Source organism: Stigmatopora argus, chromosome 1 (genome assembly GCF_051989625.1).
Source record: "Stigmatopora argus isolate UIUO_Sarg chromosome 1, RoL_Sarg_1.0, whole genome shotgun sequence".
In the NCBI taxonomy this organism is placed as follows: Eukaryota; Metazoa; Chordata; class Actinopteri; order Syngnathiformes; family Syngnathidae; genus Stigmatopora; species Stigmatopora argus.
The window spans coordinates 5,868,025-5,895,177 of NC_135387.1; the positions used below are offsets into that span (position 1 = coordinate 5,868,025).

At 39.1% G+C, this 27,153-nt stretch overlaps 1 protein-coding gene across 4 annotated transcripts in view; it reads left to right on the forward strand.

Annotated features, from left to right (window-relative positions):
• Positions 1 to 27,153, forward strand: part of magi3a (membrane associated guanylate kinase, WW and PDZ domain containing 3a) — a 105,201-nt gene that overhangs the window by 41,781 nt on the left and 36,267 nt on the right. For all 4 annotated transcript variants that reach the window (XM_077609106.1, XM_077609194.1, XM_077609272.1 and 1 more), the window contains exons 2-3: positions 23,572 to 23,688; positions 26,282 to 26,401. In XM_077609106.1, coding sequence (XP_077465232.1) covers positions 23,572 to 23,688; positions 26,282 to 26,401 — 237 coding nt within the window. The remainder of the gene's footprint in view (positions 1 to 23,571; positions 23,689 to 26,281; positions 26,402 to 27,153) is intronic.

A 27,153-nucleotide genomic window follows, 5' to 3' on the forward strand; every position in this document is an offset into this window, starting at 1 on the left:
TATCTTTTAGCCCCCCACTCCCCATGTGGAGACCATGGTTGGCTTCACTCGGCGATTAGGTACCATTAAACATTTAAGACAGCCGATCAAAATACCCAACTTTATAAATATGTTTATTTTGAAGGATATTTTATAATTTACTCAGAAAAAAGTCTTTCAGACAGAGATGGCCTGCAGTGATTACAAAAAATATTTGTCTCTGAAACGTTTTTTGTCCCAATTAAAATAATTGAAGATGCCATGAATCAATTTCTACCCAACATTCTACTACTTTGACATGTGACTGTCGCTAGCGGGCAGTATAACACAAACATTTAGACATACACGAAAGGTTTCAAAAGTAATAAGTGCTTTACACCGGATAATTATATGTCTGGTAGTTTTGTTGTTCTTCTGTTACTACAATTTTTGTTTAAGTATCTGTCGATGAAAGGGGTAATACTTTCACATCAGACTCTAGATCAGGGGTGGCCTAGTCCGTTCCTCGAGAGCCCCTATCCAGTCAGTTTTCCATGTCTCCCTCCACCAACACACCTGAATCAAATAATCGGGATCGGTATGAAGCTTCTGGTCAGCTTGCTGATGATTTGATCATTTGATTCAGGTGTGATAGAGGACTGAGATATGGAAAACAGACTGGATAGGGACTCTCGAGGACCGGACTTGGCCACCCCTGCTCTAGATGCTATTTTTTTTAACCTGTCTAGATAATAGAATAACCTCCATAGTCTGGTTAAATAACAAATTTGGCTTATTTGGCAGACCTTCAATGCAATTATTCTTTCTCATATCATTTTCTGAACCGCTTTATCCTCAGGGTCGTGGGGGGTGCTGGAGCCTATCCCAGCTGACCTCAGACCAGAGGCCGGGGACATCTTGAATTGGTAGTCAGCCAATTGCAGGGCACACGGAGGGTACGCGGTCGATTGGTTGCCGGTCTTTTGGTCACCGGTCTTTTGGTCGCGGTCTTTAGGTCGCCCGGAAGTTTGGTCGTCGTCTTTTGGGTCGCCGGTCTTTTTTGTCGCTGGTCTTTTTTGTCGCCTGTCTTTGGTCGCCTGATCGGCTACTGCCATCTAGTGTCAATTTATTAAATAGCAGATGGTGTTTTTGTTGAAGCAGTCCAATGAACCTACCTTCATTCTCTCTGGGGAACTTGCAATGTTGAAATACTTTAGATTAGATGGTCATTTTTATCAAACAAATAAAAGTATTAGTATACTTTTAGTTAGACAGTATTTAGATCGTTTCAACAGTATTTAGACTCTAAATACTGTTAAACGATCTAAATACTGTTGAAACGACCGGCGACCAATCGACCACACACGCACACGGAGACAAACAACCATTCACGCTCACGCTCACACTCACACCTAGGGGCATTTTAGAGTGCCCAATCAGGCTACCATGCATGTCTTTGAAATGTGGGAGGAAACCGGCGTACCTGGAGAAAACGCACCCAGGCTCGGGGAGAACATGCAAACTCCACACAGGATTTGAACCCAGGTCCTCCCACTGTGAGACCGACACGCTAACCACTCATCCGCCGGGGCCACTGCAATTATTCTTTTTTGAGCAAAATACAAACATTCACAGTGGCCTTAAAACCATGTTGATATCAACAACCAAGTAGAGCAAAGTTTTTAAAAATGTAAATCTTTTCATTTTGTTCATTAACTAGAAACTTAATGTCTTGCCTTTGTGCTGTTCCTTCCAAGAAAATGTGTACAGGACTATAAGACACATTTTCAGGAGAGATTCTTGTCCCTAATTACTTTTCTTGATACTGTAAAGATACGCCCCCTCCTGCTTATTTAAATATGTGCACTTGTCTCCACATCAATGTCATTTCATGCATTATTATTGTTAAACTCGAATAAAGTTTAATTCCAAAACTATATATATATATATATATATATATATATATATATATATATATATATATATATATATATGCACTATTTTTAAGCTCTATTTGGCTACTTTTTTGTGCTACAAACCTTACTCAGTTGGATGATCGTTCTTTTGTGTCTATTGAGTCCATAACAGACTGTTGGGTTCCATCAGTGCAGAAAAAGAGATGTGATTAATGAGGTGAGATAATTACTGGTATTCATCAACACCTAGTTAGCATGCTGTTTAAGTAAAGAGGCTATCGGCATCAGCACTGGGTTGAAGTGTTATTAACATGCCAGCCTCGTGGAGGCAAGCAAACAAACAATAAATATGGAAATGTCATACAGTGCCGTGGGAAAGTATTCGGCCCCCTTGAACTTTTCACCCTCTCGCCACATTTCAGGCTTCAAACATGAAGATATGAAATTAAATCTTTTTTTCAAGAATCAACAAGTGGGACGCAATCGTGAAGTACAACAAAATTTATTGGTTATTTTAAACTTTTTTTAAACAAATAAAAGCCCCGTAAGTGGGGTGTGCCATATTATTTGGTCCCGTTGCTTTAATATTTTGTAGCACCACCCTTTGTTGCAATTACAATTGAAAGTCAATTGTGCTATGTCTGAGTTTTTCACATCGAAAGACTGAAACTCTTGCCCGTTCTTCCTTGCAAAACAGCTCGAGCTCAGTGAGTTTGGATGGAAAGCATTTGTGAACAGCAGAGTTAATCTCTGCCCACAGATTGTCAATTGGATTCAGTCTAGATTTAGAATTGGCCATTATAACACCTAAATATGTTTATTTGTGAACCATTCCATTGTAGATTTGGTGTCATGCTTTGGATCATTGTGCTATGTGAAGATAAATCTCCGTCCCAGTCTCAGGTCTTTTGCAGACTTCAACAGCTTTTCTTCCAGAATGGTCCTGTATTTGACTCCATTCATCTCCCATCACTTTCAACCATATTCTTTGTCCTTGCTGAATAAACAGACAGAAACCATGGGGTTGTCACCGCCATGTTTGACAATGGGGATGGTGTATTCAGGGTGATGAACTGTGTTGGTTTTACATTGTGCATTGTGGCCCAAAAGTTTGGTTTTGGTTTCATCTGATCAAAGCACCTTCTTGCACATGTTTGGTGTGTCTCAAAGGTGGCTTCTGGAAAACTTTAAGTGAGACTTTTTGAGAAATGGGTTTCTTCTTCCCACTCTTCCACAAAGGCCAGATTTGTGCTGTGTATGACTAATTGTTCTCCTATGGATGAACTCTGCCACCTCAGCTGTAAATCTCTGCAGTTCATCCAGAGTGATCATGGGTCTCTTGGCTGCATCTCTTATCAGTCTTCTCCTCGTTCGAGGTGAAAGTTTAGAGTGACGGCCGAGTCTTGGTACATTTGCGGTGGTCTGATACTCCTTCCATTTTAATATATGATTGCTTGCACAGTGCTCCTTGACATGTTTAAAACTTGGGAAATCTTTTTGTATCCGAATCCGGCTTTAAACTTCTCCACAACAGTATCTCGGACTCGCTTGGTGTGTTCTCTGCATTTTAAATGGAACCCTTATAAGAGCATTTCTTTGTAGACATGATTGCACACAGGTGGATGCTATTTATCATCATCGGTGAACATTGGATCATGGAGTTTGCTGCATTGAAAGTAAAGGGGGCGAATAATATTGCACACTCCTTTTCAGTTTTTTTATTTGATAACAAAAAAAAGTTTCAAATACCCAATGATTTTCGTTCTACGTCACGGTTCTTGAATCTCAAAGTATGGGGGTGGGGCAGCCAGGATACTCCCATTTTTTTTGGACAGGCCATATCTTGTTTACAGTTATTTTGGTCTCGTTTGCCAGCACAGCGACATTGCTTGCTCATTTTTTGCTTCTTGCTGACATGGACTGTTTATATGGAGCTATTAGAAATATGTTTTAGGCAAACAAAATGACACCAACTAAATCCAACAAACAGAAGAGAGGGGACTTTTTTGCAATTGGCAACAGTCCATAGTAAAACCCCTTTGAGAAATACCTTTGCTAGTGCATCCTTAGGATTTTTTTAGTCAACAGAACAGTTGGTCAGTCTTGACAACATTTACATCATGTGTGCAGTTTGTGCTTACCCATTGGCCCTTGCGGACTGCTTATCTGCGTCACTAGAAAGAACATTTGACGGGTTTTTGAACGTCGCGCAGCCTCCGGTGGGAAAATAACAACAATTGTAGTGGGCCTCACTTGCAAAGAGCAATTTCCCAGTAAAACTGGATGCAACAGATTTTCTCCCATCATTTAGGAAAAGCAGGTTTGCCCAAAAGTCAGTTCAGAGTATTTTTTATATTCTTTCTGACAAATTCAATAGTTACTACTTTGCATTTCTCATTGGGTTGAAAATACAGGTCTGTAAAATATTCCCTTTCATTTATCCTTCATTCTCCAGTCTTATTCAATTCCTCTCTCTGCAATCAATCAAAGTATAACATTTCATTCACCCAAATTTTTTTATCTGTCAGCATTTTTCTGTCTTAACTTCTTCCAGGCATTTTAAATTTTTCAGCGAGGTTCACGATTCCATTTCTTCGTGTTGGTTCATTTGAGCGTAATCCCATTTCTAAAACTATCCAACACCTGGGGACCACAGAATTAATGGATGTGAGAGATGCCCAGGCAGATTATTGGCTCTAAGCACGGTCTCTGTGACAAGTGTGTGGACTGAGAACTCCTGCATGGTTGAAACTATAAACCTCAGAGAAAATAATTGCAAGGAAAGGCTTTCTGTTTCCAGAGTCAAGGGTCTTCTCAAATGTGATAGTTATCCGGCACAGATGGCCTCTTATATCTCTAAAAGTAATAGAACTTGATCGAAAGCAAATTACTAGAAAGGACAAATTTGTGGATTAAAAATGCCTGGTAGAGACACGTATTTGCGGGCCAAATGCTCTTGCAAGTACAATATGGGAAGTAGCAGTCCACATTGTGTTTTCAAATAATGGCACTGTCTTTAAATTGAGGCAATTTTGTGTAATGGTATTTTGGTCTACATTTTTTGTTGTTGTTGAGATTTTTTTTGTCTTTTTGTTACTTTGTTTTGAGCTCATATTAGAGTTGCTAGCCAACTTCTTTCGTACTGCTCCTCTAGTGAAGTAAGAAAAAGTAGCACAATTTCAAACAGTTACTAAATATTTCAATTTTACAAAACTAGAATGATCAATTTTACGCAAGCAGCCAAATCAAAGCTTCACCATATTTGCAACAGGGCAATTAAACATATAATATTAAACAGCAAGATACAGTACTGAATTATTGGCTGTCAAATAATACTATAAACAAAAGAATGCTACAAATTTGTTATGAGTCGTGTCAACTTCCTTGAAGAAAATGCTATATTTTTACCCAGTCAGCACAAGTTTATCAGTATTAACTGCCAGTGTCATATTATGTTCCTGTCAGCTCTTTTAATTTGGCATGTCTAGTAGTTGCTTGGAACATCACTTAGAAAGTTGGCTACATTTCTCTGGATACTATAGGGCATAAAATAGATGCCTACTGAAATGCAATTTGTAGTTTTAGTATAATAAAGTCATTTCTGACCATTGACAACAATATGGACCCATTTCAATTAAACTGATAGAACTGACTGTGAATGCTGATGTTCAGTAGCACCCGCTGAGTTAATCAATTACATTGACAACAGGAAAATGAATTACCTAAATCATTTTTTTCCTTTCTTTTTCTCTCTATGTGGATCATTTTTCCGTCCTCCCTTCATCAATCAAAAAAAACAGGTAAGCCTTTTCTTTATTACATTTCTTAATGGTGAAATGACAAATGTTTTCAAGTTTGTTCTCTTTGTCAACAACATATTATAACTGTACATTTTGTTAGAGCTGTCCCACAGTTGACTTTATGTGGATATCATACACATTTTTCCCCACTACTCCAGAGACCGTCATGCTTTGTTTGCAGCTGCTCTACACTAAGCCAGCTGTTGAGATAGCATAGAGTTGGCTTTCAAGGACAGTAGAGGTCACCTCTCACACTATGGTCTCATGAGAACTAACAGTGGCTTTTAATTTCTTTTAAATACGCACATCTGCCGTCCGCTCCATATTATATTTCAGGTTTATTCTTGATGTCTGAACATATCAGTTTAAAAAGACAATGAACAAAATAGATTAAACCCTTTTGACAGACAAACACAATTCTTAAGGATGTGCATCTGCATCACTGACATTTCATTCATTGACTTCTCCAAATACAGTGGTACCTCGAGATACGAGCTTAATCCGTTCCGGGACTGAGCTCGTATGACAAGATTCTCGTAACTCGAGGGGAAGTTTCCCATTGAAATGAATGGGAAACAAATTAATTTGTTCCAACTCTCTGAAAAAAACACCAAAAACAGGATATTGGATTGAAAAAAATGTTTTATTTCTTATAATTCGCCATATATTGACAAAGTAATAAATAACGAGTGGTTTAATAGAAATAAAGTGTTTAATCTAACTAAAATTGGGCGGATTTCGCCGAGGGGAGAGGGGCACAAAAGGGGCGGGGGGCTTCGGTTTTTTTTTCTTCCATACAACGCACTCGTAAACAGAACAAACACTCCACCCTCACGTTCGCTATCGATGGGCTGTTTGCTGTCGTACTATTCCCTTCAAAATATTCCGAAAATGATGCACACAAATGTCCTCACAATCGGAGAACGCACGACCACTTGCCAACGAGCAGCAGTCTTATCAGCGATCGCACCGCTGCTCATGGGAGCTTCGGGGGTGCTGGCTCGCGGCTCCTTTTAGCTTGTAGCATCTGTGTTCGCATTCCCTCGAACGGCGCCTATGATAGAGTTGCTACCGGGGATGCTGTTGCGAGCCAGTGCCCCCGATTTTCTTATGAGCAGCCAACGAGAAGTAATATAATACTCCTCATATTAGATAAAAATAACAGGAAATGCAGCAGCTGAGCTGTGCACGAGTATACTTCATTACCCAGAAAGCCCTCTTTTCCCCGCGCATGCGCGTTGTGCGTTTCCTGGTCTGAATAACTCATCCGGTGCTCGTAAATATTGTTATACACGAAAGATATGCAAAAAAAATGCCATGGCCACCTGGCTTGGTCGCATCACGAAATTTTGACCGCATCACGGGCGAATTATTCGATTGAAATTTCCCCCGTAAGACGAGCATTTTGTATGATGAGTGGTCGTATGATGAGGTACCACTGTATTACTTAAATCTCCTAATATTACAATAAAAAAAATGTTGTGGTGGCACAGTTTGAGAAGTGGTTAGCGCATCAGCCTCACAGCTTTGGGGTCTTGGGTTCAAGTCCAGGTCGGTCCACCTGTGTGGAGTTTGCTTGTTCTCCCCGGCGGGTTTCCTCCAGATACTCCAGTTTCCTCCCACATTCCAAAAACATGTGTGGTAGGCTGATTGGACACTCTAAATTGCCCCTAGGTATGGGTGTGAGAGTGCATGGTTGTCCGTCTCCTTTTGCCCTGCGATCGGCTGGCCACCGATTCAGGGTGTCCCCCACCCAAACACAGACTTTACGTCGCCAAAAACTGATTCCCTAGAAACCAAACAACTTCCAGTTCGTGATAGAGAAAAATTAGCAACAAAATGACCGTTTCCCAATTTGAATCTTGTAATAGTATAATCTATAATTTAACATTCATCATATTTTGATTTTAACTTTGTAATAGTTCAATTTCAATCTCATTATATTCATTTTTTTTCTCTGAATGTTACATTGTATGACTTCTTGGAATTTCCCGCGGCAGACCTGACCATTGCTCACGGCACACCAGTGTGTCGCAACACAGTGGTTGGGAAACACTGATTTAGACTGTTGGCATTGACATCTGTGTAAAGTCTCTGGCTTTGACATCTGTGTAAAGTCTCTGCGTCTCATATATCTTCTCCTGACTGGAGTAATACAGTAATCCCTCGAATATTGCGGCTTCAACTTTCGTGGCTTCACTACATCGTGGATTTTTTTCTGTGGGAATTTTTTTTGATACATTTTTTTAAAGTTCATAAAAATGTGGAAATCCACGCTGAAACTCGCAAGCGGAAGCCACTCCTCTGTCCTCCGCTTGCTACTATAACTCTGTTTGAGGGGGAAAAAAATTAAATAGGGCTGACCCTACTTCGCGTTTTTTTGTTTATCGCAGCCATGTCTGGTCTACATTAACCGCGATAATCGAGGGATCACTGTTTCTGACTCGAAACAACATTATAGCATATTCCAGTACTCTACTTGTGTTTCCGTCCATTCTTCAAACTTTGGTTGAATATGCTGGATGAATATGGTGTCTGGTTTTGATTCATTACACAATTGTGGCTGTCCACATAAAACCATGGATTTCCTTCTACCTGCATAGCCAGCCCAATTGAGTTTTCATTTTTCTTCATTGTTATTCTCATTTAGAAAAAAAAAACACTTTAAGGTCTCTTCAGTACAGGCCTCTGTACCAACATTTATCTTTCAAATAGTTTTTCTTGTTTCTATTTTATATTCTATCTCTTGCTCTCTCTCTCTCTCTCTCTCTCTCTCTCTCTCTCTCTCTCTCTCTCTCTCTCTCTCTCCTCCCTCTCTCTCCTCTCTCTCTCCTCCCTCTCTCTCCACCCCTCTCTCTCTCCTCCCTCTCTTCCATCAAATTCATTGAAAAACCCAGAATTGGCTCTTGATCATTTTTCATAATGGCATCCGAAAATCATAAATCTGAGGCTGTGTTCATTTCACACCGCATTCTGAGATGGTGCCAAGGGGAGCAGGGGGTGTGCAGATATGAGGCATCAATCACCAGCTGCTTCATCCTTTTCTGCTTCTTCGAGTGAACAACATTTAGCTAAACAATGTTGCTGCTCTTTATGTTGGAGGTCTTCACAAACCCTTTTTTTTAAAACGTGCTATTTTCAGGTCAATTTAGAAGCGTTTTTAAAGAATATGACATTCATTGTAGTGTTGCTCTGCTTCTGTTGATCTATGCTTTTATTTGATCAATCTCTTTCTATTCTCGTAGAGAAACGAAAATGCAGTACGTATATTTATTATTATAATAATAATCCAGCCATTTATTTCAGATTTTGAAGTACTCAGGCTGTTAATTCAACAGAGTTTCCTCCCTGCCAAGCCATACTTAATAGCATCGAGGAAAATCCTATGAATCTTTTAAACAGCAGAGCTCAGACAGCCCATGTTTTAAAACATAAAAGCACTCTGTAGAACACAGTGGAAATCATGTTATGGCTTGAGGTTTCACTTTTTTTTGACTGGCTCACTAATCATAACAACAACAACATGATGGCCACAGCAAAATGAATTCAAGTGAAGCACTCATATTTTTTCTGCCCCAAAAAATAAACAAGAGGTTAATTCATATAGAGTTCAAACTCTCCGAGATGATCCCTTGCAACTGATCTATCTGGCAAATGACGACACCAGAGACAGCAGCAGTAGCAGCTACAATATCTGTTATCTTGGGTTAAATGGGTTAAGTTCATCCAACTTTTTAATTATATTTTTTTGGAAATGGCTATATGTGAGGTAAATTTACACTGTTTCTTTTTGTGAGGCAAATTTACAGTTCCTTTTTGTCAGGCTGAAAACAGTCTGCTTGCGAAAGGTGATGATGTCTTCAGTTGATTATTTTGTTTATTTCATATTGCATTGCAACTTTTGGTTTGAAGTTAAGTTTATAAAAACAAAGACACATCAATATTTCTGCAGGTTTTATTCTTTACTTTTCCTAGTGTAAGGAGGGAGTTGTCTTATCTTAATTGCACAACAGAACAACGAAAAATATTCCTTTGTTATAAAAGTCAGGTAACATAATTACTTTCATATGTGAATGAGGAAAGTATTTTATTTACTTATTCACAGAAGTTTGAAATTTCACATTTGAAACAAAAAAGATGTGATACTTATCGTGATAATTACCGATATTGGCTGATAATTATTATTTTTAGCGTAATAACATTTTTTTTCATATCGCCCAGCTCTAGATGTGGACAATCAGAAACATAAATGTTACAGCATTCACTGCAGTGTATATCTGCAGAAACCCGGGCACTGTGATTGATGTTTCTTTGTCTTCGGTGGCACTATTTAATCTCTGTTCAACAGAAATGATCAGCATTTACATGGAGGCGCATCTCCAAGCAACATAAATGTGTAGTGTGACTGTAGGCAGACTCGCCTCCACACTTGATGATGAGCGAATTTAAAGGGTGTCATCTAACCAGTGTTTCAAAAATTCGTTGTGATGTTGATGTTGCAATCCTTTTTGTATTTAAGGTAAAATCAGAACGTAAAGTAAACGTAAATGATTCTGCCACTACTAGTGAAAGGCACACCCTTCAGGGCTCACACGCCAATTGTTAATCCCCTTTGAAATATTCGGGGGAAAAGTGGATTTTGGAGCAGAGTCACATGAATTACTTTACAGTTTAATCTAGCAGTTAATTAGATTTGCTATTGTCAATGGAATGGCCAAAACCCCTATACTTTCTTGCTGGGAAGTGTGGACTGATAAAACACTGTTATTTGAATAATTCATTTGAATTCCTTTTACCGGGGGATTTCTAATCTTTTCATCTGCAGTACAAGATTGTATAAAGTCAAAATATGGATATTCAGATACTCCTTAATCCAACTCCTGTAACTTTGAAACAGTTATTACAATAGGATTCTTCCAAACCCTGCCTATTGACCGTGTACAGTGGTGCGCTTGTACATACATACCTATTGTTCCAAGATACAAAAAACAATCCCAATTTGTGAAATGTCAAATGCAATCAAACATCCTTGAAACGTAAATACACTCGTTTTTTTTAATTGTCATATTAGAGGTGCTTTTCCATTGGCATTGCCTCGCATCTCCTGCGTACTCATGATGCTGAAACAAAAGTTAGCGCACTGTAGGCGGACTTTAGAGACAGCATAGTGGCCACCGAATGCGACAGGGGAGCACAGTGCGAGCATGACGTGAAAGTGGGACGCTCTAGGCAGATGTCAGAGCCCTCCCGGTCAAGGTAGTAGCCACCAGCGGAATGTGTGACCTTTGGGCCCCTTTTTGGGGACATTTCCATCTTTTTTCCAGCTGATCAGCTCCGACTGGCAGTAAATCCCTTATTCGTGTCCCTTTGACCCTTGTTTGGCGGAGGTGTTTTTTGTGTTTTTCTGAGTGTGCGTAACATAATTTTATTTTGGCTGTTCACGTGCCTGTTTACTCTTTGCATCTGTTAATCATTTATTTGGCTATATATATATATATATATATATATATATATATATATATATATATATATATATATATTAATAATTACTAAAAAAAAAAGATCAGGTTGGAGTATTAAAATCGTGGAAAGAATTGTGATGATTAATGTAATATATGGTTCTATTTACGAAAAATCCAAGTTACAAAACCACTTCTGAAACCATTTGATATAATGTGACGAGAGGTACCAAGTATTGAATGTAGTTTTTATTGTGTGCATCAATAACAGTTCACTTTAGTGACAGCCAGTTGTTCTTTGTATATTTTGCAATATGTATTTCATTTTTTTTAAATATGCCTGAATAAGGGATTTTAGAGAAAATAAGCACTGGAAGTTGCCTAACGTTTCACATGAAGTCTGCACACGTGGAGAGGAAACAACATGAAAAGAAAAATATAAGGCAATTTTATGTAGTTTTTTTTAACAACAATGAATATCCAACCTATGCACACAACCGGAAATTAATCCATTCCAAGCACCCACAACCTTTTTTGTGCTGCTACTCACACTCACAAAATGCCAAACTCCTTGTGGAGCTCGAGCGAGTCATCTCTTTGAAATTGTGGTGATAAAGACACACTGCTCATCAGTCAGACAACTCTGCACTGCCTGCCTACATCAGTATCTACGCAACACCATGACTCACCTTAGCAGGCTAGGTGTTGTTGCTACATCCACACTTTTTTGATCACCTCCTGTGCTGCATTGCAACTTGAAAAGACCCATTATACATATCTGCAGTGTTACTTTTGTACATAAATACAATTTCATTGATACCATGCCAAACACAACAAAAGCTATTTATGCATGAAATGGATTTTGCACCTGGTGAAGTAACCCCAATCCCCACCGCACCCCACCCCCCTTACCTCCCAACATGAGCCAGGAGGAAAAACATGAAGAAACCTAGAACACAACCCCACTTTCATACCAAATGTGGGGCAGCTATCTGCTTTCATGACAACCTATACTTGTGTTTTGTCATTTTAGTCTCTCAATATTATTGTTTTATTGCCCAGCTTTAGTTGGAGGAGTGGTGGATACTAGAGCCAACTGTGGGCAGTAGGTGCGGGGCACCCTGAATTTGGTTGCCATTTTATTTCAGGGGAAACGGATATTAACAAACAATCACAATTTTAATTACAATTTAGAGTGTTCAACAAGCATGTTTTTTGAGATGTGGGCGAAAAGCATAGTACCCAGAGAAAACCCATGCAGGCCCAGAGAGAATATGCAAATGACACCCAGTAGTGATCGAACTCTGGATCTCAGAACTGTGAGGCGCACATTCTAACCACTCTCAACCGCTCCACCTCCGGAACAAGATATTGGAACCTTCTAGTGGTGTCCCGTGAATGACACCCCCGGGAGACCTTCCAATCCGTATCGACACATCCAGAATTGTGCCATGGGAGGCGCTTTATTTCTCTCTGTTTCCCTCAGTTTTGGCTCTTTTTTTAAGTTTCTTTTATCTCTCAGTCTGCCCAATACTGACGGCAGCTGGGTCTCTCCTTCGGCGAACTTGCCAGCCTTCCAATAGCGAGTCTAGCGCTTCTGAGGCGCTTTGGGTGAATCCACAACAACAACAACCACTCCACCTTGGGTAAAATATTTTTTTTTAAAAAGAACTAAAGGATGACAGATATCGGAACGGCTGGCTCTACCAACAAGGTGTCACTTTTTTTCTTCAGGGAGTTGGCAACCCTAACTAGAACAGTCCGATGACAATATATTCACTTCACAAAAGTTTTGATTTTTAACCCACAGTAAGGTTAGCATTCTTTCTTTTCATGATGTTTGGTAGCCAAACTGAATTGTTTGGCAAATGACTGCTTTGGTGGTTTTGACATTCATAATTCCCACTGGGAACTAAGCAAAGCCACCTGTACGCCCAAGCAGTGTTGTCGTCACGTTGTGTTTTGTGGTTTTTGTGTTGTGTATTTTCGAAGAGAATTTTTATCAAAGTATTCTACTCATTGCTGTGTTTCTAAAAATGACTCTGCATTTTTTGACAGATAAAGGCATTGCAAAATTATTTTGTTTTGCATCATCTGCTCCGTTGGCTTGTGAACTAGGCAACTGCATTTGCCTCTGCCTCTTCTTCGGACATCTGTCCGCTTTATTTATTGTGTGGTCTCTTTCACCACCTAAGCTTTCATCAGATAATAAATATGACTCTTCTTTAGTTCCCAATGGCACTGTTCATGTGAAAATAAGGTGGCACATTAATACACACCATTTTTGCAAATGCTTTTGGCAGGAGATGATTGAATGCCATCTGAAGAATATGACCAGCTTTACAGAGGAGCACAAGATGGTTGGGTGTGATGAAAGATTGGAGCGTCTCTTGCACGGGCTGAACATTGTTAGTCATTTCATGTCTCTGGTTGTAATAAAAAGTTTATATTTTTGTTTATATCAATAATTGTGACTTGTACAATTTTAACCAATTCAAATTGAAAATAATTCTTGATTCAAGTAAATATAAGGAATTTTGATATTTTTTGCTCCACTTTTCTTCAAATTACGGGCAAAATGTTCAGATATCACTCTTATATGAAGCATTTTTTTCCAGGAAACAGATTCACGGTTTAGTTTTTGTTCCTTTAGTCGTCAACTCACTGATAAATGAATGTCGCTGTAATGCAAGATAATACTTGGATGAAATTTAAGGATGGAAGAGCAAGAGCAAAATGCAGCGTATGGGTAATCACATAAATAAGTCGAATCACTACCCTTAAATCCTTCTTCTTTCTAATCTTTCTTCCAAGCCATTCTGCTCAGCTGTGCATATTATCAGGATGCATCCTTAAATGATCATGACTGCTCGATTGTTGTTTGGCGTGTAGAGCCAAACATCAACTAGGAAAAATAGAGGTAATGAGGGAGATCACTATTACAACCTTAACTGATATCTTGTTGGTGTTGGTATTAGCAATCATTAGTTGATGAAATGTGCAGCAATAACAGATTTCTTCCATTTCATGTCTTGTAAATTTCTCAAAAATACTAGTTGTTGTGAGATGATTAATGCGACGAGTACTCAATGTTTCCTTACTTATCTTAGTTTTACATGCATTGTATTGTCCTCCCTCAGTTATGCTCTAAAAACACCCTGCCACCCCAACCAACTGTGCCATAATTTTCTCTTATCTTCCCATGTCAACGGATGTGAAGATCCCTTTCTATCACATACTACTTACCTATGATAGAAAGGGTTGTTCTTCTCTTTGATCCGTTTCTCCTTTAATCTTGTTCCATATCTAGTCGGTGATGTGATGGTGCACACTGCACAGGTTGGTAAGAAATGCTCTCTGTTTTAAGCACTGGCAGTGACTGTTCAGCACGTTGAATTTTTACTGTTGGAGGAGGATGGCTCTGCTCTCATGTTCTGAAAACAGTGTTTACATTTCTTCAGAAGAGTGAAAACAACTGAATTGAAGGCTTTTATTGTCAAGTATAATGAGATTTAAAGCTTTCACCACAAAGTGCACAAATAACAACAAAAAACAAACAGATAAAGAATCAATAATTAATAATAAATAAAGAATCAATAAATAATAATAAATAAAGAATCAATAAATAAGTAACACGTAAATAAATAGTCAACATAATAAATAAGTAGTAGTCAACATAAAAACTAGTTAACATTGAATAAGTGATCTGAAGTGTATAGCAGTAAGACTTGATTAGGTCCTCTTAGGTGCAGAACTGGAGTTGAGTATGGGGATGGCTCTTGGGAAGAAACTGTCCTTGTGTGTGTTTGTCTTGGCTGTTACGGCTCTGTAGCGCCTGCCAGAGGGCAGCAGGTTGAAGAGGTGGAAGCCGGGATGTGTATTGTCTTTTATGATGCTCCTTGCCCTTCCTAAGCACTGGAATTCATAGATGGTATGCATTGAATAGCGCAGGATATAAGTATGTGCTAATTAGGGAAGGGTTGGTAACATCTGATTCTTTGTTAGAATGGGACATAGCTGAGATGAATATTACATTTCTCTTTAATTAAAGAGTGGATCAAGAAATATATAAATTTGGAAATGACTACAATGTCAAGTAATTCTGTTGTCCTTTCACTCTACATACAAATGCAAGTCTCGAGAAATTAAAATGGAGTGACATCATGCAGCCATCAGCAACAACCTTGGCCATTCACCATGCAGATAAAATGGATTGAAATATTTTACAATAAGTTATGAAATGACAAGCCTGGAGTTGTGTTCAAATCTGAATGACAAGCCAGATGGAGCTTTCTCAATGCATAGCTATTGCAAACAACAGAAGGGTTTGAACGTTGCAGAGTATTGCAAGTCCAAGTCACCCAACAATGAATAATGGAGAAGAAACTGGTGGCAATGAACAAACAGAAATAATCAAACAGCTTCTTCTCTTATTTTGCTCTTTACTTCTTATTTGTGTGCCTCACCAAGGCTATGTGTATTTTTATAGCTGGTTTTTCAATTAATGTGTTTAGGGTTGTGGGGGTGGCAGCACTTTAGTGGTATGGGCTGTCAGTCTTTACAGATTTTGCCCTGCTCCTGCATTCCATAATGAAGAATAAACTATACAATTAATCAGGGCATGAGTAAGCAAAATGTTCCAGGTAAAGAGTGAAATCCAGGCTCAATTTGACATGATATATTGTGGACATGACAGTAAACTTCCTTTTGCCATCAGGTCCTTGCATGTCTTGTTTTGTTGGGGTTTGGTGGTTTGGGTTTTCCCTTGTCTGTCCTGTCCTGTGTCCTACATTTAAACTATTGACTTGTCAAACCCCTGTCTATATATTTTGAACCCATGTTTTTCTCAGTTGGCGTGGGAGTATTGTCTTGTCTGGAGGTTATGTCACGTTATGTTGGCGTGCATCTTCTCTCTGTGTCTTGGGTCCAACTCCTTCTGCCACCGAGCGATTCATAAGATCGCATTATTTCTATTGGTCTATCTATCTAAACCTAAATCAAACAAACATTCATTCCCAATAATCCATTACATTTTTCCTAAATTTTAAAACCAGTCTTATGTGAGGATTTTTTACAGTCGGATGAGCTGCATGTCTTAAGGTCTAAATACACTTGGGATTAATACTGCAAATAATTTTGTCAAATTTGGTGGACATGGTTTGTAGTCAAGTGTGCCTTATAGTTCAGAATTAGAGTAATTTTAAAGTCAGTGAACAAAAAGAAATTTGCTATATTAGTGCATGCTAGCTAGGGTTTCCATCATTAATTTTGGCATCAGCAATCTCTCTCCTTGTTGATGCAAAGAGATTTCTCTAGCAGGCACAATTAATGAAAGCTGAGACACTTTGCCATAAGAGGTTTTGCATGTTTAGTACATTTGAAAAGCAGACCCAAATTAGAACACAAAGCATCGCCGGCAGAATGAAGAAAATAAATGGAAGGGTGGCGGGAAGAACATTTCAACTCCAATAAACATGTTTTAAATACCGCAAACAGAAATAACCACTATATATAATTCAATCAGCAATAAAGCTTAAGAGCTTATGAATGATAGAAGGACTGATTAACGTCACAAAAGTTAATGCCATATCACCGGCAATGCTCGAGATATTTTATATTGTGGGGGGATTTGGGGAATCCAATTGTTCAGCTAATAGTCATTATGGCGGTCAGTTAACAGCTGAATTAGGACTGGATACAAAGCACAGAAAGCCCAGTGTGCTCAATTATGTCAGCTGAGCTAAGGAAACAGGGATAAATGTTATTGTAATGACTTTTTTTCACAACTTGTTCAACTTAAATGTGTGTTTCTTGGAACACTTCATTTACAAAATCAATGTCAAAATAATTGCTTGGTATAATAGCAACTTGACCAATCAAGATATCTAGAAATATGACATACAATCAGAACATTCCTTTGAATGTTGCAATGAATTTATTACTGTATTTTTGGACTATAAGTTGCACTGGCCAAATAATTCAGAATGAAAAGAAAAAAAGTATATCGCACTGGAGGAAAAGTCGCACTTTAGGGAGGGCAATTCTTACTAAATTCTTGACTAAACAGGCTCCTATTAATGTAAAATTAAGTTTTTCAAAGAAAAAATCAATATAGCAGGAACACTTTTGGTGGTCAGAGAGGGGAAAAACTCATATATAAGCCTCACTAGAGTTTTAGTCACAGGCCTAGACAACCTATGAAAAAAGGGCCACTTATAGTCCGGAAAATACGATAATTGTTCATTTACTACTTTAACTGAACAAGGAAATCCAAATCCCTGTCCCTAAAAATCACAGTTTAAAGGGATGAAATTGACCTGTTGTCATTAATGCAGTCATTTTCTTATTCATGCAGAATAAGACTCCACAGATAAGGATAATGTTTAACGCATTCACTTTAAGTTTCGATTAAGCTTACACATCATTATAACTAACACAATTGCAGTATTCCCAAGATGTGTCTCTTTGAAATTAAACAATGGGTGCCCTGTAAAAATATTCAGGGTTAGGGTTACTATATTGGTCACTTCGCAAGCACCTTTCCTCTGTTTGCCACAGTCGATCGCATCCACTGGCTTGCGTTTTTGATCGCACATGCGGTTGAATCTTGGGGTTTACCTCCTCGCTTTCCACGTGAAAGGAATCTTTTCACCGTCAACTGAATCTTTACCTGTGTACTCCAGAGATGAGTTTTTACAACGTTCGTTGCCAATTGTGCCTAATAATGTGGTAATTAGCAGATGGCAGAGACATTCTTGTTACCACAGGTGCCACCGTGAAAGGAAATACTGATTAAACCCCCACCGCTGTCGTCTTTGCTGCCTCTGTCATTGAGGCATAGACTGCATTTTTTTTTTGCATTACATATTGTAGTTCTTGCATATGAATCATTCAGTTTATGTATTCACATTAAACTTAGATCTTATACATTATGGGTCTTCTTGTGGAGCAATGCTCTTTTTATAGCATTGATCAGCTCAGCTGCTCTTCATCTCATGATTCTTCAGGAAAAACAAAATCTGAACAATTCTGGATAAAAATCACCACCATGGCCACGCATGGCCCACTGCTGCATACCCTATGGTGAAAGTTTAGATTTCCATCAAAATCTGATCTCAGATTAGGTCTCTTTTTTGTGTTAGCGTGATATTATCTACCTTTCTAGAATACTGTCACACTCCGAAACTAACATTACAGGTTTACATTAATTCGTCGCATGCCAGTTTATTTATTTATTTTTTCCCTGAAGGCATATTTTCAATATCAAATCTTGGGTTGCAGATTGTCAGCAAATCAAGCCCATTTACGCTTTGTAATCATGGCCATAAGCATATGCCAATAAATTTTGCTTTACTGTGCCACATGTTAGTGTACCTTTTTACACAAAAAATGTTTGAACTAAAAATTTAATTAAAAAAATACATTAATTATTGCTCATTGCAAATCTCTTTTTATTGATATCTAATTTGAGATTCTGAAACTACTTTCGGTTATTAAACAGTATGTTATCAGTTAGTATCTAACTTGTCTGCTATTTTTGCAGACCTTACATAAGACTTAGTCCATACACCCTTAACCTCATGGGGGCAGCAATAGCTTGAATAACCATTAAAATAAATTACTGTTTCATTCATATATGCTTATATATTCTGACTATCTATGACTGAATTTCATTTATTAATTCATTTTCTATACTGCTTATCCTCACAAGGGTATATACAGGGCACTCATTTAACTCATTGGCTTCGATTGACAGCACTAGACACCCAATAATTTTTTTACCTTTGGTCATTTTTCCATTCAGGTCAAAATGGTTTGGGCGTCTATTGCCATCGGTGGCATTCAATAAGTTAAACACTGTTTAAAATAAACCCATAGTACTCAGTTTTATTCATTTTACTTGTATAGATTTAGGTTAATTTATGACATATATTTACTGTATAACATACAGTCAATCCAATAAGTATTTGAACACCATGCTATGTTGTAAGTTCCTCCACTTAGAAATCATTGGGTTTGAAATTGGTTTACCTAGCCTAGCAAGTCTCACGACCTTAAACCCAATACAGAATCCTTGGAGGGAGCTCAATCTCTCTGTTTCTCAGTGACAGCCCAGAAACCCGACTGATCTATATCTCCTCCATGTCTGTGTGGAGGAGTGGAATTCCCCTAGAATGTGCAAACCTGGCGAAAGATTACAGCAAACATTTGATGACTGTAATTTCAAACAAAGGCCACTGTACCAAATATTAAGTGTTTTTCATCGTTAAAAAATCATACTACATTGTGATTTCTGGATTGTTTATTTTAGATAATATCTATCCCAGTGGACATGCACCTACAATGAAAATTTCAGATCCCTCCATGATTTTTATGTGGAAGAACTTGCAATATAGTAGGGTGTTTAAATACTTGAACACTGACTTTTAAGTAATACAATAATGGCTGGTAGTTAAAAGTTTTTCATTCAAAAATTTTTGTTCCGGTTATGCTCTCGCGGGGGATGCTAGAGCCTATCCTATGACACACTGAATTTGTTGTCAGCCAATCACAGGGCACAAGGAGATGGACAACCATTCACGTACCTACGGGCAATTTAAAGTTTTCAACCACCCGACCCTTCATGTTTTTGGGATGTGGGAAGAAACCAGACAAAACCCATGTAGACCCCACGGAGAATATGTAAATTCCACACAGGGAAGGTCAGAACCCACCAGGGATTGAACCATCGATCCCAAAACTGTGAGGCATATGTGATAATCGGGAAATGACAACTGCTCGTTTTAATTCGAGTTGCACAGCTTTTAGGGCTCACTGATGGTGTGAAAAAAATTAAATGATCATTCTTCTTGTCATTTATTATTTTACAAGACTGCATTTTAACAGGGTTATGTAGTCTTTTTGTGTTGCGGTGTAGTTACAGATATGACATGCTATTTTCATTATATAGGGTACACACTATCAAATGTCTCATCTCATCTTCTCCCGCTTAACCAAAGTCGGGTCGCGGAGCCAGCAACTTCAGCAGGGAGGCCCAGACTTCCCTCTGCCCAGCCACTTCATTAAGCTCTTCCGGGAGTAACCCAAGGCGTTCCCGGGCCAGCCGGGAGACATAGTCTCCCCAGCGTGTGCGAGGTCGGCCCCCTGGCATCCTCCCGGTGGGACGTGCCCGGAACACCTCCCGAGGAAGGCGTCCAGGGGGCATCCTGATGAGATGCCCCAGCCAACTCATCTGGCTTCTCTCGATCCGGAGGAGCAGCAGCTCTAATCCAAGCCCCTCCCGGATGACCAAGCTTCTCACTTTTTCTCTAAGAGAGAGTCTGGACGTCCTGCGGAGGAAACTCATTTCAGCCGCTTGTATCCTGGATCTCGTTCTTTTGGTCACGACCCACAGCTCGTGACCATAGATGAGGGTAGGAACGTAGATTGACCAATCAATAGAGGCTCAGCTTTTTCTTCACCACGACAGACCGGTCGGTGTAGAATCTCCATCGCTGCAGACGCTGCACCGATCCACCTGTCGATCTCCCGCTCCATTCTTCCCTCACTTGTGAACAAGACGTGCTAAAATAATTGATTGCAGTATTTTGAAACAAAAAGTCGTGTAAGTCATGTACTAACTACAATTGTAGACTTTGAATATCATTTTTTTTAATCGGAAAGTAGTGTAGTGACTTAAGGAGATCTGGGTTTTAGTTGACAGGTATTTCTGGACGTTGATCCCAAAGGTAGTCTCACTTGAAACCACGATGAATGATAAATATCGGCAACAACAAAGGCCTTGCCTTGAGATAGAATTCTAGAGTAACGATGAGAGAGGTGGGACAAGCTTCGTTTCCACTGTTTGCTCCCATGCATCATCATTACACTGGTTCTATCTACCAGAAAACCCCCCTGATTCCTACCCTTCCTTTGTGTTTAATGATTCTCCAGCCATAAAGAGCACCCCTCTCACCCACTGGTAGGGGTCTAATAGCCACATGACAAGGCACAAAGACTTGTATTGTTTCTCACTATGACCAAGCCTTGCGCTACCCTCTAAGTTAGCGAGAAGCTTCAAGGTACTGCTCCCTCCCTTTTTCTCGGCCTCTCTGTCTATGGAGATATGATGTAGCACACTAACACAACCTGACAGGCGGGCCACAAAGACTGCCCTGATCTGTGCACTGGAGTTGGCTTTTAAATAGGGGAGGTGATTTGCATGTGTTTACAAATGAGAAATTGATTTTTTTTTTACCCTATGGGAAATTCCTTGCAATTATTAACCTCTATTGACATGCCTGAAACCAGTTAATACATTTCTAGGTATTTTTCCTGGGCATTCCTAAGCAACATAACATGGGAACCACATTGTATTGTTTTGTTTTCATATTTTTAGTCATAATTTCCTTCAACATTTGAGCTACTGGGGAATACAGACCGTGCAGGCTTGTATTTTATAATTTACATGGATTGAGACCAAGCTTATATTCCCTTGACCCAAATTCCTCTCTCTCATTCTTCTGGTAAAAAGTTGCGTAACAGTGAGCTGTGTGTCTATTGGCATAGTTATAACAGACTTACTAAACTATTTCAGTAAAGAAACAAGCTTGTGTGAATTGTTAAAAGCAATAATGAAATATTAGTTCCTTTTCGGCTGCAACGTTGCCAACGTTTTTGAGCAACCAAATGTTGAGTGAGAAACGTGTTCATAAATGTTACCCTAGCATCACTGTCATTGTAATGGAGTTTTATAATTAATTTTTTTAATGTTCATATCAAAATTCAGTTAGAAATGTAGTCCTTTCTTTTTTTGTCAGTTCACTTACTAATTTTAACTGCACACAAAAAGGTGCGAAACTGCAAATTCTCCTGTGGACGAACACACCCGCACTCCAAGGAATACAAATATATGAACCGGCATTATGATGGATTTACACCGTAGATACGCCCGTGAAGCTGGCATGACGATAGGACGTCAACACACTGCATGGAGCAACTCGGAAGGAGACTGATGACGTCGCTGCCATTGAATTTGGCAATCGTCTTAACAGTCTCAAGACAACAACAGCAATATTTGTACAAGAAAAATGCCTCTCGAATCTGACGAAGAAGACTAAAGATCCAATTACCTGTTTTATTATTTAAATCGAGCAGAGAGGAACTAAATTCACTGTGTGTACAGTACTTAAAGCAGGGGTAGCCAACTCCGGTCCTCGAGAGCCCCTATCCAGTCTGTTTTCCATATTTCCCTCCTCTATCACACCTGAATAAAATGATCAAGTCATCAGAAAGCTGTCCAGAAGATTCATACCTATCCCGATTATTTGATTCAGGTGTGTTGGTGAAGGGAGACATGGAAAACAGACTGGGGACTCTCGAGGACCGGAAGTTTGCCACCCCTGACTTAAAGTATTTAAATAGTATTAAATAGTTTATATTTCGATATTAATACATTATAATCTTTTCATATGCATGTAACTTTGATATTTAATAAATACACTTCTTGATTATCCGGGCGGCCTGGTGGAGCGAGTGGTTAGCGCGTCGGCCTCACAGCTCTGGGGTCCTGGATTCAAATCCAAGTCATGTCCATCTGTGGAGTTTGCATGTTCTCCCCGGGCCTGCGTGGGTTTCCTCGAGATACACCAGTTTCCTCCCACATTCCAAAAACATGCATGGTAGGCTGATTGGACACTCTAAATTGCCCCTAGGTATGGGTGTGAGAGTGCATGGTTGCCCGTCGTCGGCCCTGCGACCGGCTGGCCACCGATTCAGGGTGTCCCCCACATGTGGCCCGGAGACAGCTGGGATAGGCTCCAGCACCCCCTGCAACCCTAATGAGGATAAAGCAGTTCAGAAAATGAGATGAGATGAGACTTCTTGATAATTGTATTTGTGTATTTGTATTTTCGTATAGGCGCGAAAACATGTAGTATGCTATGTAGTATTAATAAGGGTGATCCTACTTCGTCTACTACGTCTACATTTAAATGAGGGATTAGTGTACAACTGTACAGCCTTGTGATTAAAATGTGGCTAATTAATTTACCTCAATTACTTAATGTACATGACTCAACACTGTGGAATTTATCTGAGTTTAATGTATGAACATTTTTTTCTAGTATTTTAAGCATCTAACAGAATTTGTTGCAGTATCCGTCCATTTTCAAAAATGCTTATCCTTGTCAAGGTCGCAAGGTGATGGATCCGCAAAAGGCGGAATGCACTCTGAACTGATCACCACATAGTTATGGGAAACACAGACAGACAACCATTTACATTCACATTTGCACCACCACTGAGTGGGAATTGATCCTACACTGCCTACACCAAAGGCAGGCTAATATACCACTCCACCATCAGTGATTTTAGACTTTCAAGTTTTGAGGATATTTTTTCATGATATACATAATTGCCATGTATTTGTTGTAATGAAATATGGTATTTCTCATCTAGGGAAGGTCCTTAATGCGGATTTGCATCACTACCTCAGTCTACAGTTCCAGAAGGGATCTCTGGATCACAAGCTTCAGCAGGTGATCAGGGACAACTTGTACCTGCGCACTATTCCCTGTGAGTTATAGAGAAATACATTTATTTGCAACATTGATGATGATGACGATGATGGACATTGGCTATCAATCGTGCAGTATACTCTCTATTGTTTCTATTGTTAGTTATAATATAACTAACCAAATTACTATAATATAACTCAAGTTCACAGACGTCATTGCTCCTCAAAAATGTCAATATCCTGAAAAGGTTGTTGTATTTCTGCAATGCAATTTACAAGGTAAATTTGACACATTGAACGAATAAAATTAAAATCAATATTTTGCTGGCTCAATAAAATTGCTTGTTTTTATCTTTTATGTTAAATTGAAAAAAAATATCAGATAGCCAGTAAATTGATATTCAACATTTTCTGGTAGTACTGTATTTGTAGACGAACCGAGATGACTCTTCAGTTGTTAATCACACGGCAATAGTTTACAATTGACATATTTTCCTTATTCTATGTGATTTATTTGGCAGTTGGGAATTCAACATTCTAATACTTATACTAGCAACAAAGATCTGTTCTGTCCTAGACGATAAATTTAGTTGGCTAATGTAGTTTTCCTTTTGTGTATAAAATTCAGCTGTGTAACTGCTCATGTTAGTTGAAATTAGAATGAGTCTTTGAAGCATAGTAAAAGCTGCTGGAACATCTATCCAGCAGCTATGACTCCTATCTACAAACACACTGAAACATGTATACTTGTCTCTTATAAAGACGGCAGGAGCTCAACAGTGCCAGTGGTCCGAGGCCACAGCATGGCTGAACCCAAAACTCAATCAATAGCCCTAACGGATATATCAGTCGTGGCTGGGGAATCATTACTGTATGTCGTACTGGCATATAGGAAACAAAAAAAAATGGTGTGAATGAAAAAACATCTTTTGAAGGTCATATTTCTAGACAGAAGTTTTCAAACGGATTTAGTATTGTCTTTTGGCTGACCTTTACCATCACATGCACCCAATGGATCAGATAATAAAATGATTGCGAAATGACAGGATCTTCCTTTATAGGGCATTTATTTAACTCATTGGCTGCCATTGACGGGGTTAAATGTCCAATTCATTTTGACTGGGAGGACTAGCAGTGATGAGGCCAGCCTCTCGTAGAATAAATGGTTTGAACATTCATGACCTTCAATGGCACTGAAATAAACTTAAATACTATCGAAATGAGTGTTAAGTACCACAGAGTATATTTCTGTTTTTATTTTTTGTAATTAGCTTTTTCTGAATTTACAATGTTATATAATAAAAATATATACAAATCACACAAAAAATACATAAAATGTTTAAGTCTCGTATACCAAATTTTAATATTGTGGCCTTCTTTACCCAAAAGGTGATGTATCATTGAGAAGTTCACTTTTTTTAAGGTTATGACAAAAAAAACTTTATTTTGAGTTGATGAATAATCTCTTTTACTTTGCTATCAGCCAAATTAAGCCATTCTCCCTTTAGTGGACTGAGCTGTTTTAGAAGTGATGGCCCACAGCGGCATCTGGGTGGATGTTGACGCAGAAAGAAAGTGATGAATGGGGACATTAAATGCAAAGTTAAATTCCCTCGTGCGCGCGCAATGGCCAGATAGCAGAGCGACTCGACTGAGGCTCTGTTAAAGCCCTGATTACAGCTAAGATGATGCTGAACGGAGTTGGCGAGTTAAGAAGCGTGAAGTATTTTCCATAACAATGTGTTTCCAGCATTTCGCAAATGAGAGCACCATCAGGGCAATACATGGCACGTTCTTAATGAGAAGCAGCAGTTTGGGAGAATTGTTATTTTATGAAAGTAACTGTGGGTATGTTTAGTCACAGAACCAAAAACACTTGTATTGCTGTAGGTTTAAGATGTTATTTGTGAAAAAAAAACTTTGTTTTTAGCTTTTAACACAAGGAACTGCAGCATTGTTTCATCTTGATAGCCACTAGCATTTACTGTTATGGATTATTTTATTCCCTGCAGAACTGTATGAAAAATGGGAGAAAATCTTTGAAGTGTTTTGGATTTTGATTTCTCCAAAGACCGGAAAACGAAAAGCCGAATGGTTTCTGAAATAGTCAAAACACTTGGAATACCTCATCTCATTTTCTGAACCGCTTCATGCTCACTAGGGTCGCAGGGGGTGCTGGAGCTTATCCCCGCTGAATCCCCTCAATTGGTGTTCAGCCAATCGCAGGGCACAAGGAGACAGACAATAATTCATACTCACACTTACACCTAGGGGTAATTTAGAGTGTCCAATCAGCCTACCATGCATGTCTTTGGAATGTGGGAGGAAACCAGAGTACCCGGAGAAAACCCACGCAGGCCTTGGAAAATATGCAAACTCAACCCAGGTCCCCCACTGTGAAGCCGACTCAGCCGCCGGGCCATCCAGTTGGAATACCTTCTTTAAAAATAATTAAATTTTCGTTTCTTAATACTGAGATAAATAGAATTTTGTAAACTATTTTAAGACAGAGGGATCCACTAATGCTCCAGATTATTTCTGCCCATCAAATATTTAATGTACTCATCCCTGGATGTCACATCAACGTATCCAAGTGAAAAACAGTGTATCCACTATATTTTCGGCTGGTTCACCCATTTCCCTTGTTGGCAGGTACCACTCGGCAGCCCAGAGAGGGAGAAGTTCCTGGAGTGGACTACAACTTCATTAATGTGGATGAGTTTCGGAACCTGGAAGAATGTGGACTGCTGCTGGAGAGTGGAACCTATGATGGTATTTAGCAAACAATACACAATTAAAGTGTAAGGTGGTGTACTATGTTGGATGTACAGTGGTACCTCGAGATACGAGCTTAATTCGTTCCGGGACTGAGCTCGTATGACGAGATTCTCGTAACTCGAGTGGAAGTTTCCCATTGAAATGAATGGGAAACAAATCAATTCGTTCCAACTCTCTGAAAAAAACACCAAAAACAGGATATTGGATTGGAAAAAATGTTTTATTTCTTATAATTCGCCATATATTGACAAAGTAATAAATAACGAGTGGTTTGATAGTAATAATGTGTTTAATAGGAGTAAAATTGGACACATTTCGCAGAGGGTAGAGACAGCGGCATACACGGAGGCGGGGGGGGGGGTGACTTTTCGGGGGGACTTTATCCACGGCAACGCCGCACTCGTGTAAAACATGTTTTATTTATTCTAATTCGCCATGTATTGACAAAGTAATAAATAATGGGTGGTTTAATAGTAATAAAATGTGTTTAATAGAAGTAAAATTAGACGCATTTCACGGAGGGGAGAGACAATGACACACACGGAGGGGGGGGGGGGTCTTTTCGGGGGGACTTTATCCACGGCAATGCCGCACTCGTGTAAAACATGTTTTATTTCTTCTAATTCGCCATGTATTGACAAAGTAATAAATAACGAGTGGTTTAATAGTAATAAAATGTGTTTAATAGAAGTAAAATTAGACGCATTTCGCGGAGGGGAAGGGAACGTCACACACGGAGGCGGGGG